The sequence below is a fragment of the Lingula anatina genome, chromosome 9 (assembly GCF_051362555.1).
Source record: "Lingula anatina isolate TDL-2025a chromosome 9, LinAna3.0, whole genome shotgun sequence".
Taxonomy (NCBI): Eukaryota; Metazoa; Brachiopoda; class Lingulata; order Lingulida; family Lingulidae; genus Lingula; species Lingula anatina.
Window position 1 is genome coordinate 2778167 of NC_141775.1, and position 16157 is coordinate 2794323.

At 37.8% G+C, this 16157-nt stretch overlaps 1 protein-coding gene across 1 annotated transcript; it reads left to right on the forward strand.

Annotated features, from left to right (window-relative positions):
* Positions 1-30: 30 nt before the first annotated feature.
* Positions 31-15572, forward strand: LOC106179849 (polyamine-transporting ATPase 13A3). The gene is made up of 32 exons (XM_086995831.1): positions 31-158; positions 1640-1740; positions 2017-2184; positions 2398-2456; positions 2729-2849; positions 3089-3171; positions 3347-3421; positions 3736-3805; positions 4105-4239; positions 4403-4475; positions 4775-4906; positions 5165-5335; positions 5644-5789; positions 6152-6352; positions 6652-6713; positions 6842-6986; positions 7363-7473; positions 7682-7838; positions 8097-8214; positions 8491-8615; positions 9100-9278; positions 9545-9649; positions 9996-10075; positions 10383-10535; positions 10796-10892; positions 11251-11323; positions 12044-12194; positions 12461-12606; positions 13107-13195; positions 13509-13592; positions 13870-14091; positions 14253-15572. The coding sequence occupies exons 2-32, from the start codon at positions 1651-1653 to the stop codon at positions 14385-14387; spliced, it is 3756 nt and encodes a 1251-aa protein (XP_086851957.1). The 5' UTR covers positions 31-158; positions 1640-1650; the 3' UTR covers positions 14388-15572.
* Positions 15573-16157: the final 585 nt, after the last annotated feature.

The following is a 16157-nucleotide window of genomic DNA, read 5'->3' on the forward strand; positions in this document are numbered from 1 at the left end:
TATTAATTAACTATACACGAAGCCTGCATTGCGATCTGATATCGTGGCAGTCGCTGTGGGGAGCAATGTTTTGCTCAGTGATTCTTTAAAAAAAACATTGTCGTACGACGACAACAAAAAAGGTAAACCTAACTCAGCTGCTGGAATATTTACACAAGGTAAGTCTTTTAAATTGCTGCCTCAGCTGTGACAGGAATGAATATACTTATATAGATTGCGTAAAGACGCCAAAGAACTCATCTATCATGGATTGCCATACTTTTATGGTATTATCTAAACTACTTTAAATGTACATTTTAAACTGAGCGTCGACGGAGTGAGGATTTTTAGTAACACATATTAACCACTTATACTAGTTTCTTATACGACTTAAATAAAGTCAACACGTGAAGGGATAAACCAAATTATTCGCTAGATCATCCATAAAAGAGATTTAAACTGCACATTCTTCAAACTTTTTGCCGTATTAAATACCTACTTAGGCCTACATGAATTCGGCCTACTAGATATAGAACTAATCTGCCTCGTTTAAATACAGAACAGAAAACGAGCAGAAAATCTGTTCAAATTTAATTTTTTTCGGGTGATTTTAAATGATATCTTTTGTTATTTTTCTTAGGTATACAATTTGGAACTATAAGGTTGTTTGTTTGTTGGCTTTTGTGCCAAACACTGACTTCATATCCGTCTTTAATGCCATTATCTAGGAACACTTTAATGGGCTAGGCGTTTGCGTGCGACGCTTAATAGATTTTATCTTTTAAAATTGCTGATTGGATTTTGACACGCCAGTTTGAGCACAGTTTCTGGATGTCAGCTAGTATTAACTGTTGGTAAAAGTTGAGTCACTTGTTGTCTTGTTCCGCATGTTAAAGAAACCAGGATTATCGAAACAATCCGAAAACAAAAAAAGCTTGACACAGTCGAAGCCATAGTAAAGTTACGAAATGCTCGTAGTCGATGAGTTAAATTAAAAACCCAGTACGCTTTGGCAATAACGCTCTGATAACTTCTACACAGCACAAATGCATTGTTCTGCCATGGACAATACAGTAATTAATGTACCACATTTAACTTATACGCGAACAAGAACAGCCATGTCATCTGATGTTAAAATCACTCGTCCTGGACCTCTGTAATATACCATCTATAATCTACTCATATTTTCTCTATGTAACAAGACAGCCATGGCATGAAAATCACTCGTACTTTATGGGAGCAATCACATCGAGAAGAGCCGAGGTCAAGTAAGGCCGCGACCTAAATATGGCGGACCTACATGATAGAAAGACCGCTAATCCTGTAATGGTCTCTCCGGCTCTCACACGCCTCCCCACGCGTGTCCCTCGGCAGGTTGAAGTGATCTGAGATTTAATCACTGTGCCCCTGCAGGGACGACACGTGGGGAGGATTAACGGGATTAGCATTCTTCCTTTCATGTACACTAACACTGTCACTAACACTGTCACTGCCATATTTAGGTCCTGGCCTTACTAGACCTCGGCTGTTCTCGATGTGAATGCTCCCTATCTCTGTAATATACCATATATGTAATCTCGACACGTTTTCTTTATGTTGCAAGTATCTCTGTAATATACCATTTGTAATCTCTTCATGTTTTCTGTATATATTAATGTAGTAAAGGCAGCCATGTCCTCTGATGTGAAGATCACTCGTACTGGGCCCCCTCCAATGGACCCCAACAAGTCGTACGTGAACCCTGGAGAAGAGGACCAGATGGTATGCGCATGGCTTCTTTAAGTCATTTACACTTCATTTAATTTTGAGTACAAACTGTTACCTTTTCTCTTCTTCTTTTTCTTCTTCTTCTTCTTTTCTTTTTCTCTTTCTCTTTCCTTCTCTCTCCCCCTCTCTCCCCCTATCTTTCTCCGTATGGTACAGAAAAGGAGATTGAGACACACACGGACACGCACACCTTCTATAAGCTACATAGCTTTACCTGGGTGTAAACATCGTGCTTTTAGACTTCATTTGTGGTGAACACTTTGTTTTCAGGAAATTTATGGATACAGAAAAAGTATCTTCAAGTGTGTTATAAGTGGAGTGTTCCTAGTGGCGACAGCGGGGTTCTTGGGGCTGGTTTTCTACTGGAGGCGGGACTGGATGTTGCGATGTACTCACTCTCGTTGTTCGCTTAGCAAAGCCACCCATGTGTTATTGAAGGTAAGTTGTTCATGCCATCGTTTCACATTCGACAGCTGGTGTGTTACAGGGTAGATGGTATAGCATGCGGTGAGGTGGTGTTTTTGATCACAGAAGTAGTGTACTGTTTACTGACCAATCTTATAATATTTTGCAGTATGAGGATTCGATTCCAGCTAAAAAAAATCATAAAACATGAAAACCATACTCAGTTTATTGTGACCTATATTTCAGGACCAGTACTTGCAGTGGTCAGTCAACAAAGTTAGGACAGTTACTAGGGAGGGACAGAGGTATAGTTTGTCATTTCAAATCAGCTCTTCTTCCTAACGCATCAGTTATTTGTTACACATATATGCTTTACCCTATACCAAAATGAAATGAATTATTTGGTGTTGAATATGATTCTTTTTTCTTGGTATGAAATTAAGCGCCAAAGTCTGTTGATGAATTGGATGACAAATATCAGAGTTCCATCTTTTGTCTCACATATAGTGTATGTCTTAGACTTTATGTAGCTACTTCTTTGTTAGTCTTCATTGGGCTACCTCTCTGTCTGTTTCAGCGTGGATCCAGACCTGTCATCCAGCTTTGAGAGTGTAGAGTCCCTGACTCAAGTCCCACACATATCGTTGGATCCCAAGGCAAACTTGACCAAGGCCTCATCTAGAAATGCAATGGAAAAAGTAAAATAAATCTTTGTTATCGAATGTATATCAAATGTAGAAATAACGTAACTTACAACTGGGATTTGGAGAAAAACAATGCATACGTTGAAGTTCTTTCAGCAAATTTCACTTGAACATTTGTGGAGTCTGTATAATCTGTTTGGAAATTGATATATTTTGTTTCTGTTTTTATCCAATGCGTGTTTAATTAATTTAATTGCAAATCCTGTTAAAATTCTGTTTTGTTTTTATTTCAGCCTGAAGCCATTATAAGAAACTTTGTGAACAAGAAGATCAAATATATTTGGAATGCAGAGCTCAAGAGCTTTGAACGTCTCAAGTAATTTACTCAAAATATCTCGGTAGCATTGTAGAGGTTAATCATTCCACCATGCACATGTAACCTGTTACAATTTATTATATTTTTGAAACTTCCCCCTCATTTAATGATTTTCATTTATAAATTTATAAAATAATGTCAGCTGTTAATTCCTGCACCCATCATACTGTCTTAGGGGCCTGGAAGAGGGAGTGTCTTGTGCATATTTCTATGAAGCAGAAGGAGTCAGTGCAGACGAGAGAGCAAGAAGGTGAGATACTGAAATGTTTAAGTAAAATAATATTTTGTATGTGTGAGTTGTGTATATTTCATGATGCCGCTTGCTTTATTAAGGTTTAGGGGAAGAATTGGGGCTAAAAAGATTGTAATTTATGGACAGATTCAGTAAGCAATGAGCACTTAAAGTTTCACAAAAAAGACACCCCATCTGTCATGCTGATCCCCTGTTATGTCTAAAAAAATTAAATGTGAGGCAGAGTATTCCTTGGGTTTGGAATCATTTTTAACACAGTGCATTGGGTTTTTAAATTTTGTATGTCAAATACATCTATTTGTGTTCTTCAGAATTGTGCTTTATGGTGCAAATTACATTGAGGTCCACGTTACTCCTATTTTGAAGATATTTATCCAGCAGGTGGGTGGTTCGCTGGTTTTATTATCATTTACTGATCTACTTCTGTCTAGCTATGGCAATCAGAATTTATTTCGAAAGTTATACCTTTAATTTGGTAGCCAGTTGAAGACCTCATGAGGAGGGTATATCGTTGTCATAGCAACCATCAGTGAATAGATGAAGTATTCTTGGAGAGGGTCTGTTGTTGTCATAGTAAAAATCAGTGGACATCTGAAGTCCTCATGAGGAGAGACAGAAAATTGAGCTATTAGAATACTCTCCCCAACACTGTGGAGATACGTGTGCCAATTCTGCTCCAGATTTTCAGCCCATTCTACGTGTTTCAAGTGTTCAGCTGTGCCCTGTGGTACGCGGATGTGTATTACTATTACGCCAGCACCATTGTCCTCATCACCTCAGTCTCCATCGTGGTGGCCATATACCAGATCAGGAAGGTGAGGGTGCTTGTTACAGGGAAGAAAAGTGAGTGAATGTTGTTAATCATCCAGTAGAACAAGAATGAGAAATGTGAATAATTGTGATACTGGAACTTACAGTACATCTGCACAAATTGCATTAAAACATTGAATTATTAATAGAACTAAACAACCGTTCCAGATGGAGAGGAAACTGAAGAATACCATTCATGGCCGGGACACGGTGACAGTAAAGCAAGGGACACATGCTGATGGTTAGTTAAACCTGTCCCAAAGAAGCACATCTGATGCTCTGCCATTCTACTTTCCACATACTTATATATGCCTGCTTGTCTGAAGTTCTTTAATTATTGGCATATATAAGTTAAAATATTGAAACGCAGGCAAGCATCAGGCATGAATCCAGAGCACAGTTATATATGTAGTAAACTTATTGTGTATAGTTTTATGAACTAAAATTCTAGCATACAATAGTCTTTCTTAAGGCAGTGACACATATGTCTATATGTTCTTCTATATTGGATATGGAATTTAAATGAAGGATATTAATTAGATTTTAGTGAGATGTCCTCAGATTCTCTGGTGCCTGGAGATATCCTAGAAATTCCACGACATGGCTGCATCATGACGTGTGATGCTGTCCTCATAGCTGGAAACTGTATTATCAATGAGAGTATGCTGACAGGTATGTGTGTATAGTAGTGACACCTATTGGCTGTATTATGACGTGTGACGCTGTCCTCATAGCTGAAAACTGTATTGTCAGTGAGAGTATGCTGTCAGGTTTGTGTGTAAAGTAGTGACGGCACTTATTGGCTGTATTTTTACGTGTGCTGCAGGACGTGGGACTATCCATTATTGTTATGCACTGTTAGTAATAAAAAATAATGCTTCCATTCTGTCTTTTTTAAGACGTCCCATTATTAGATTCAATCCATTTTAGGTGAAAGTGTCCCTGTCACCAAAACACCAGTTCCTAAGCCCAACCCAGGCTCTGCTGAAGAGACATTCTCTATGAGTCATCACTCGCGCCATATCCTGTACTGTGGGACCAGAGTTATACAAACCAGGTTCTATAAAGGACAGAGAGTGAAGGCAGTCGTCCTCAGGACAGGTAAACTATATCATATATTATATATCCTGCACTGGTTCAGGTAGACGATGCTATGCCACATTACAGTTAATTGTTTTTATTGTTGTTATAGAATCCATGCTTAAAGAAACAATGTCATAGTACCCATGTGCTTAATGGTTTGTCAGAAAGTTCTTTTGCAATATGTATCACATAAAAGTTTATTTTGTGCACATGTTTATTAAGTAGGCGATTATTATAACGGGCTTAATTGATTTATTATTTAAAAGTTTGGTATAAAATTACAAGATATATATATTGGCCTTGATAATACGAAAAGTCTGTTCTAGGTTTTATGACGGCCAAGGGGGAGCTGGTGCGGTCCATTATGTTTCCTAAGCCAATGAACTTCAAGTTCACTCAAGACGCATACTTGTTTGTTGGTGCCCTGGCCGCCATTGCTTTCATGGGATTCATTTATGTCATAGTCATAATGGTGAGGATTCGTAACACACATAGACATGCTGTGTGAAAGCAGAAAGCGTAAATGATATAAGTTAAACTTGTCTTTGTAATGGTTTATCATATTCTATCGTATTGTACAATTATTGACTTTTGGTGAGGTCACATTTGGGCCAACCATAACCCACCCATAACAAAGTCTCTCTCTCTCTCTCTCTCTCTCTCTCTCTCTCTCTCTCTCTCTCTCTCTCTCTCTCTCTCTCTCTCTCTCTCTCTCTCTCTCTCTATATATATATATGGCTGTTTTGTTTTTTTACGCAGTCACAGGTCTTAAAAACAAGACACACCGAGAACTTTCAGTAGTGTAAAAGTGTACAAATAATCATGTATATACAGGTCGGTGATGAAGAAGAGCCAGGAGACATAGTTCTCCGTACTCTAGATTTGATCACCATAGCGGTACCCCCGGCCCTCCCCGCGGCACTCACCATTGGCACAGTGTTCGCACAGAGTCGCCTTAAGAAGACTGGTATCTACTGCATCAACCCGGCCACCATCCCAGTATGTGGGTCCACAAATGTCGTCTGCTTTGATAAGGTATTTGCTCTTAAATTAGGTACATGAAGGCTTTCATTCTGAGGTCTACATGGATAATAATTCCACAAAATTTCATATATAGGGCCTTTGTCATTTTTGTTAATTGTTTGCCAAATCAGAAATTAAATAATTTAATTTAATTTAAATTAATGCAGATCCATTTTGTTTCGTTTCTGTTTATAAACTGAACTCAGTGTTAATCTGAAAAGCTGAAATATGAAAATAATTCAGTTATTTTGTTTAGTAGTTTTGTTTATCACATGGATTAAAAAAGATATTAACGGTATAACTGCTTCCAGACAGGTACCCTGACAGAAGATGGCCTGGACATCTGGGGTGTGGTACCTGCGGAGGAAGGCAGGTGAGCAGATAACATCTTAGAACCACATAGCTTAGGTTGTAATAAGCTTTGTTAATTTTATCAGAATCATAGTTGTCATTGAGTTTTGTTGCAGTGTTTTTTCAGAGCGTTTTTTTCGTTGTTTTTAGATTCCAAGATGTTGTCCACGAAGCAAAGACTTTGCCTGAAGACAACCTTCTCATCTCCATGGCAACCTGTCACTCTCTGACCAGGATAGAAGGAGACATCTCTGGTGATCCTCTGGATGTGAAAATGTTTGAAGCCACCACTTGGGTAAGTACTGATTTTTTAGATGATAGACACGGAGAACACTGGACACTAGAACGTCTTAGAGGAGACATCTGGTATGCAAATGCCAATGACAGTTTAAATGATTAAAAAAGAAAATTTTACGCGATGCTTGGGTAATGTCTGAATATGTCTAAAAAGTTTTTAAGTGTATACAGTTTTGCAAGATTCCTGCAATCAATTAGTAGATTTGGGATAACTTGACTATGTTTTCAAATGCCCTTGAATGAGGGAAGATACAGGTAATCAACAAAGTTCTAACTACAAAAAATCTTTCACAATATCAGTTACATAAGCTAATTTAAAGAAGCGACAATGAAAATATCAGCTTGAAATGGACTGATGTCAATTTATTCTTCAGGAATTGGAAGAACCAGGAGAAGAGGAGACCAATAAGTATGAATCGCTGGCTCCAACCATCGTCCGTCCGTCACGGCCTGATATCGTAAATGCTGCCAACCTGCCTCCTGAGGTACACTGCCACATCTAACGCACTGTCACAACTAACACACTGTCACAACAAACACACTGTCACACCTAGAACGTATTGCTGAAACATATACTGAAGACAGTCCGTGTGATTCACTGGCAGATCAAATTTATATATAAAACCCTTTTTCAACATATCTACTCAACAAAATGTATGATAAAATCAGCTGTGTCATTTTTTCTCCTCACAGTTGGCGCCATTAGAGGTGGGTATTGTCCGGCAGTTCACCTTTACCTCTGCCCTCCAGAGAATGTCCGTGATTGTGAGGATTCTGGGACATGACAACTTCCAGCTGTATGCTAAAGGATCCCCAGAGAAGATAGAGTCCCTGTCAAAACCGGAAACAGGTAGATGTGTTTATGACTGGTGTTTTCTTAGATGAAAGTTAGACGTTATATAACACATTATTTTATTCCTCAATATATCATGGCTTACTTATCAAAATTGCTTGCTGTATGCACCTTTGAAAATATGTAATTGTCTTTATGTTTGTTTCGGTTTCATTATAACTTTCTACATATTCAGACCGCATTTGCTATAACAAATGTTTCAGATCAGTATGCTTTGCGATGATTTTGATTAGAAATTATATTACTTTATTTCAGTTCCTAAGAACTTCCACAATGTCCTGATGCAGTACACAGAGCTAGGCTACCGCGTATTGGCTTTGGCATGTAGACCTCTTCCCAAGCTGAACTATGTGAAGATACAAAGAGTGGCAAGGTAAATGAGGAGTTTGCAGACTGTGATTGCTGGTATCTGGCGTATTGAATATTGGCAGTGTGTGTGTACATCTCTGCAGACAGATGTCATTATCTAACACAGCATCGCAAGATCAACACTACTGTGTACTGTTGTTACATACATTCACTGCCTCTATGAGAATGTTATTAGGTCAAATAGCTTAATGTTACATATAAATTAGTTTTTTCTCGTGCATATATTCTCAATCTGAGGCCATGTCTGGTATAAAAGATTTCATGTAATCTTACGATACAGGGAAGAAGTAGAATGTGACCTCAGCTTTCTAGGACTGCTGGTGATGGAGAACAAGCTGAAACCAGAAAGTGGCTCCACGATCAAAGTGCTGCAAGAGGCCAATGTTAGGCCAGTGATGATAACAGGTGAGGAGCATTGTGGTAGTTGAGATGTGCACTGAATCGAGGTTTAGATTGTGTTAATTGAGATGGGCAATGTGGAAGTTGAGCTGGAAAATGCTTTAGTTGAGACAGTCGATGTGTTAGTTGAAATGAAAACTGTAATACACCTGCTCACCTGATGTTATAGATAACCTTGTTGTTGCCATCAGGAGGCAATTTTAAATTTGAAAGTGAAAATGAATGAATGTTTGTATGGCTGTGACAAGAAAACAATGTGTGCTGAGTGAAATCCTGCCAAGACTCAGAGTGAGGTAAACTAGGCAAAACTCGGCGGGAGGCATTGTAATGATTGTAGTAGAAATGTGGGAGAAATGTGTTCATATGTAAGTTGGACATGTAGTTTTGAAAGTAAACAGTATTTTTGGTAATAACCTTGTTTAACGTTTTTTCTGGGACTGTGATATATCACATTGCTATATTTCATTACATTCTGTCCGTGGGGTGACAGGTGACAACATGCTGACAGCACTAAGTGTTGCCAGGGAGTGCGGAATGATACAGCCAGGACAGAATGTCATTCTGGCCACTGCATCCCCTCCCTCTGGAGCTGAGCTTAACCCCAGGTTAGAGTGGGTGGTTGCTGAGGAGACCAGCGAGAGAATCGAAGAGCTGAAAGTGCGAGAACTGGTAAGTGAAATCACAGGCCATTGATGTATGAATCATCACAAACAGGCATATATTAATAGACATACCTGTAAAAATAAATTAATATACATGGAAGTCAATTAAAAAATAAGAGAAAATGTACATATACGTTTGTATGTGTGTCGTGTCTCTAGGTATTTATGTACATACATGGGTATTTGCATGTGAGAATTTAAACGAATAAAGTAAAATGCGACCAGATGCCAACGTGTAGATAAGGTAAACAATAAGCCAATCTCTGTTCCTAGGGTGACGTCAACCTCGTCATGGAGCAAGCCAACAAATTCCATATTGCCGTTACAGGGAAGACATGGGCTGTTGCTAAGCAACTGTATCCAGAGATACTGCCCAAAGTATGTATATGTAATGTTGCTATGCCGTGTATATCTCATTAATTATCTGACTAAACTTACAAAAATTGGGTCTTAACAAACAAACTCTAAACAAATAGTGTGTTGTCCACTATTGTGTATACCGGTAGTTAGTATTATATGCCACCCCTGCATGTACGTATGCAATGTTGTAACGTGGCATATCTCTGTTGGGCAGGGAATATGCTCTGGGGGGGGGGGGTATGGAGATGTGCCATTTTTGGGGTTTCTTTGCGGGTGACGTCTTAAATATAAGAGCCATAGCTATCTTATGACGGGAATGATTTATATCACATAACACTGTAAACTTTTAACCTTGACATTACAGCTTGCAGTGAGAGGTACTGTATTTGCCAGAATGTCTCCAAACCAGAAAGCACAACTGGTGGAGGTGCTACAAGAGATCGGGTAAATTGCTTTTATATCAGTCGTTTGGTTAGACCTAGCAAAGGTTTAATGTTACAGCAATCACACTAAGCATGGATATTCATGATAGGCTGTCACATCTAAGACACTGCCACATCTAACACATTATCACATCGAACTCATTGCAATACCTTAAACATCTAACATGCTTTCACACCTAACACACTGTCACACCTAACACATTACCACACCTAACACATTTTCGCAATTCAAACACTGCCACATCTGACCCTCTATAACGTTAACCAATACTACAACCAATATCATAGACACATGGTGTATTCTCCAGTTACTATGTGGTAATGTGTGGGGATGGAGCCAATGACTGTGGAGCTCTCAAAATGGCGCATGCTGGGATTGCGTTGACGGAGGCTGAGGCTTCAGTGGCGTCACCTTTTACCTCTAAGGAGCAGAACATCCGGTGCACGCCGACGCTGATAAGGTACAGTGTGTATTATACTGACAGGGAGGAATTGATAAAGACTTTACATAGCTTACATTTCAGGAATACAGTTAATTCTTTGTTGAAAATCTGTTACAAGTATGGTGTATTAAAAGTGCATTTATATTTTTATATTTTATATATTATATATTATATTTTGAAATTTCTTAATGTCACAAAAGTGGATACCAGAATAAAATATTCAGCCCATAAATGAATATAGATTAATAGAATGTTTTACGGAATGGTGTTTCGTACAGGGAAGGCAAGGCGGCCCTAACCACAACATTTGGGATTTTCAAGTTTATGGCGTGTATCAGCTTGACACAATTTGTAACTGTCCTCATATTATATTGGGTAAGTTATAATGACCTTCCTCATATTATTGAAAGTTCGCAGGCTGACTACTGGATGGTATAATGTTTATGTACATGTGCAGATAGTCGCATCACATTGACTCAACCCAGTTATGCTCGTCCCAATTTGTGTGCCTTTTTTGGCCAACTTATCATATGTACAAGGAAATTTCCTGCATGTTTTAATATATTCATATATAAAGTGTTCCTAACTATTGAGGTATATACACAGCTCTTTTTAGAACTTTTAAAAATGTGAAATTCCTCATATTTATGATAATACATATATATACCAGTCTCTAGTACTGACCGGTGCATGGCTTTGAGTAGTTGTTGTTTCTTGCTGTGTGATATTGTAGATTGGCAACAACCTGACCGACTTTGGGTTCTTGTATATTGATATGATTCCTGTCACAACTTTGGCTGTCACATGTAAGTATATCACAACTAACGCAATTATCTGTTGTCACTACTAACACAACTAGGAATGTTTTAAAAGTGTACTGCCGTCCCACCTAATACTGCTCTTATTGTCTAATGTGTCAGTTTTACAATTCTCTGGCACACCTAGCATATTCCCGTACCATACCACATCTAACATATTCCCACAGCTTGTCGCATCTAACACATTTCCATACCTTGTTACATCTTTCACATTCCATATCTTTTCACACCTAATACAACTCCATGTCTTATTTTAAACATGTACAACAAAACACAAATTAAATTGTTATAAACCTGTAATTTCCATACTGCCACACCAACTGCAGGTTGCATGCTTAGTGCTTGCATTTAAAATATCTTTACCTTTCTCTGATAAATATGTTGTTATGTTATGGTTTTATTTGTTTCCGTAAAAGATATATCTCTTAAAAGTTGCATTAAATTTGGTGGAAATTGAATATTTAAAGGATAAGGTGAAGTGGGTGAAGGTATATTTGCAAAATACAGTGTTATTTATTTTAGCCCAAGAGAAAAGTTAAAGGATTTCTTTTATTTAGGTTTATTGCCTTTTTTGTTTTTTGTCACATACTAGTTCTTATTAGAGAATAAAATGGCAAATAGTTTGTTGAAAATGGAATTTGTATATTACTGTGACAGTTCAGTTAACTTGGTATCGTAATATAAAGTGTTCTTCCTCCCTGTGTCTAGTCAGTTACACCAGGGCCTACCAGAGCCTAACCAAGGACAAGGTGACGGTCAGTCTGTTTACTGCCCAGCCACTGATGTCACTGGTCTTCCAGATGATCCTGATGACCGGCATACAGACGTTCTTTTTCTTCTATGTAAAGACCATGCCTTGGTAAGTGTATTGATAGTTATAGATAAATTGCAGGGCTGGATTGGAAAGACGTAGATAAAAAAAAATGAAAAAAGAGAAAAAAAATCAAATTAATCTCTAATCTTCTTTCTGGCTTTAATTGTGGATCTGCCAGTGATATGTGTATAATTTTAGTGATGTAAAATTGCAACATTAAAAACTTTTTTCTGAAAAGATGGTACATTTATACAAAATGTTAAAATATGTCTAATGACGTACCCAGCGAATACAAATAAATGTTTTTTCAGGTTCGTCTCCTTTGTGGACAATCCTGACGATGAGTATGCCAGTCACATGAACGCCACCATAACTCTCATCTCCTGCTACCAGTATGTCACCCTGGCAGTGATCTTCCACAAGGGGGCGCCCTTCAGGAGGTCCATGTTCACCAACTGTAAGCGTGTGTTGAGATGTGCATTGTATAAATTTAAATGAGCATTGTGTCAGTTGAGATAGACATTGTGTTAGTTGAGATGGTATTGTGCTAGTTGAGATAGACATTGTGCTGGTTGAGGTGTGAGGGGTCAGTTACTCCGCCAGTCGTCTTCCATAAGGGAGCGCTCTTTAGGAGGCTGATGGCAGCAACAGTGAGTGTATGGTATTCGTTGGGGTCTGGTTCCACGACTGATTGGAATCCAAGGTGCCTTTATTTAATGAAAATGTGACCATTGTGAGTCTGAAATTGACATAATGTAGCAGCTGTTCTTTCTGAATAAAGTAAGCCTCATTGTCAGGTTAAGGATTAAAAAATGCTTTCAAGCACGTTTTTTTTAGTTTTCATGCTTTATTGGTTTTACGGTTAGAAAGTATTCGCAGTTTAATTTCGAAAATGAAAGCTCCCTTTTGTTAAAACATTCAATTTTATGGTATATTTAAAACTCTTGGTTGTTCCAGGGTTTTTCCTCATCAACGTTATAGCTGTGACGATCATCAACGTGTGGCTGACCATCTACCCACCTCAGTTCCTGACTGACCTCATGGAGGTGAGAGGCACAACTAACACATTTTCAGCTGTCACAACTAACACAATCTGAGTTGTCACAACTAATACAATTTGAGTTCTCACATTATTACATTAGGACATACCTGAGGAAATCGAATTTGTAAAATCAAAGAAATTGCAACTTTAGTATTTATTGCTTCTGTACACCTTCAGTCAGGGATATGTTGAACAATTACCAGTCAAAAGTGATGGCATATAATACGAAAGTTTTAACTTTAATTAAATTTTTACCATGTTTGTTTAAATTTATATTATATATAATATGTATTAAATAGCAAGGTGTTTTTATCTAGCTTGCAGACCTTCCAGACATGCTGTTCAGAATAATTATAGTGTGTGTGGCTGCCGTCAACTTCCTGGCGTCATTATTCCTTGAGGTAGGTAATTATACACTGTTTAAACTCTCAACAAAGTTACCAAATTGTATCCACATGCCTATTCAAAAACATCTCTCAGTGCTAAAAAACAGGTAGATGTATTACAGAAAATATGGTGATGCAGACAAATGTCACACATACACGTCAGGGTTCAGTGAGGTTAACTGTCCCTCGTGTAATTATCAATTTGTTATATTAATTCAGAGTATAGTCAATCTGATACTGCCTATACTGTCTCTTAGCACACCATTTAAAATGCGTTGATTTGTTTGTCCAGACCTTTATCCTGGATGGTTTGGTCCGAGAAAAAATTCGCACCGTGACCAGGAAATGGTGCTGCAAGTCCAAGCAGTATCGTTACATGCACATTGAGGATGAGATTATAGCCTCTTCTCATTGGCCGCCAGTGAATACTGCGACCTCTGACCTTGCCAAAGTGCTGCGCCAGGAGAGCGCCATTGCAACAGATGATACCGGCATTGTGACCATTTCAAGCAAGGTAGAGTTAAAAAAAAAAAAAAAACCTTCATCATTGCTTTGTCTCAAACCTGTAATTACCTGTCACACCTAGCACAATCTGTTCTCATGTTAAGTCACCCCTAACACAATCTTATCTCATGTCGTGTCACACCTAACACAATTCATCGTGATATTTTACAGACTGAGCTGGACACACATGAAGAAGAAGCGGAGGCAACTGACAGTGGAAATTACAACGAGGCATTTGAACCAGACACTCCCTCTGCTCAGAGTGATATACACCCTCCGTCCTACAGTATCTCTACTGCTTTATGATAATAGATATTGTACTGATATATAGCTTACTACACTGGAGGAAACATAGCGACGGTCCAACTGCCTCTCTACTACTATAATACCAGACATTGTACTGACATATAGTTTCATCTACATATCAACATCGGTCTTATGAAGTGCTTAGCCGCTTCCAAAAGCAAAATAATAATAATAATAATAATAATAATAATAATAATAATAATAATAGAAAGAATAAAAGCTGGTTATTTGAATTTGATGAAAATGTTGCGTAGGAAAAATGAATTAACGTATTCTGATATCGTGCATGCGAACAGCATTATACCATTCAAGAGAACTGTAAATTGATATTGTATAAACCGTTTTTATGTGTGACATATTGTATTTTAAGGAGTTTGCTTAAAGTAAATAAGTATACTTTTCATTTTTTTTAACTATTAAATAAGGTTAGAAACCTGGAAGATTTGTCTATTTCTGCATGTAGGTGATACCGAGTATGTGTCGGCGGAGGCTATATTTTCATGTCAGAATTTCAGTGGAGTTGAAATGTCATGCCATTATTGATTTTGGTTATAAAAAAGCGACAATAATTATAGTGGTGGATGATTCTAGTAAATTTTTGTCGGCTTTTGTCTTAACATTTTCAAGTCACTTACGTAGGTTAGGCCTGGTTCTTTTTCCTCATCAGTGTAATTAATGCGAAAATAAAAAAATATCATGTACATGTAATAAGATCATGCTGTCACATCATGAGACATTTAGGTGAATCTGCTTATTTCAATGTCTCCCATTATTTTTTATATTCCTACAGCCTTTCAGCCCGAAATCTCTCGGGGGCGCACAAGTTAAAATGAAACATTAAACGCACATGTATAAAATATGATATATAATAAGGTGAAATTCACAAGAAGACGTCGCTGTTCTCCGTTCGCTACTAACTTAATGGGCAGCTACAAGCGTTGAAAACGGACTTTGACATGGTCAAAAGTTTGGACTTAAAGGAATCAAACAAGATTTTCAAAGCAAGGGGAAAAGAACTGAAACGCCCTGGTAAAGTGGCAATCGTGCAATTATGAATGTCTTTCAACTGCTGCCCTCTCTTCTATAACTGCACTGATGTTACTATAAACTACCTTTAAAAAAAACATTGTATTGTTATTTATCATGCTTGGAATATCAATAAAATATAAAATCTGACAAAGAAAATTGTTTTATTTTACTGTTATTTGCCTCACATAAATTTGTATTCATGGAATATTAACTTCGTGTTATATTTTTAAGATAAAACAAATATCAGCTTTGGTTTCTTCCCCATCTCATTCAAACATTTATCTGCGCCAATACCAAATATTGGCCTCTGCCAAAGTCCACAACTGTGTAATAAATTGGAAGATGTATTTCGTCCGTGCAATAATGGATGCAGTTTATTTCACTGGAGTCATTCCAGTTCATTTTTGAAACTCGATTACAGCAACAATGGCAAATAAATCTTACATATTTATTAACATTCACTTTCAGCTCCATTAATATACGTCACGGCTAGCGACGCCTGACAGTCAACCCAAAAGTACTAGTACTGTGAGTTTGTGTGTGTAATGTGGAATATGCGTTCTATAACTATTTTATCAGCTCTAAGGTACTAAGGGGCAATTCATACATATACTGCCTGCCAGTTTTTACATCGAAGCGCGTTTTCTGTTTGTATTTTGTCTCGTTTTTTACTAGATTGTATTTTACTCTAACAGTTTGTGATCGACCTACCTACGCACAATAACACAATTACATAGCATT

Coding starts and splice junctions, on each gene's coding strand:
- LOC106179849 (XM_086995831.1), top strand. CDS start 1,651: ATGTCCTCTGATGTGAAGATCACTCGTACTGGGCCCCCTCCAATGGAC. Junction 7,839..8,096: donor CCTGTCAAAACCGGAAACAG/GTAGATGTGTTT, acceptor ACTTTATTTCAG/TTCCTAAGAACTTCCACAAT. Junction 8,215..8,490: donor AAGATACAAAGAGTGGCAAG/GTAAATGAGGAG, acceptor CTTACGATACAG/GGAAGAAGTAGAATGTGACC.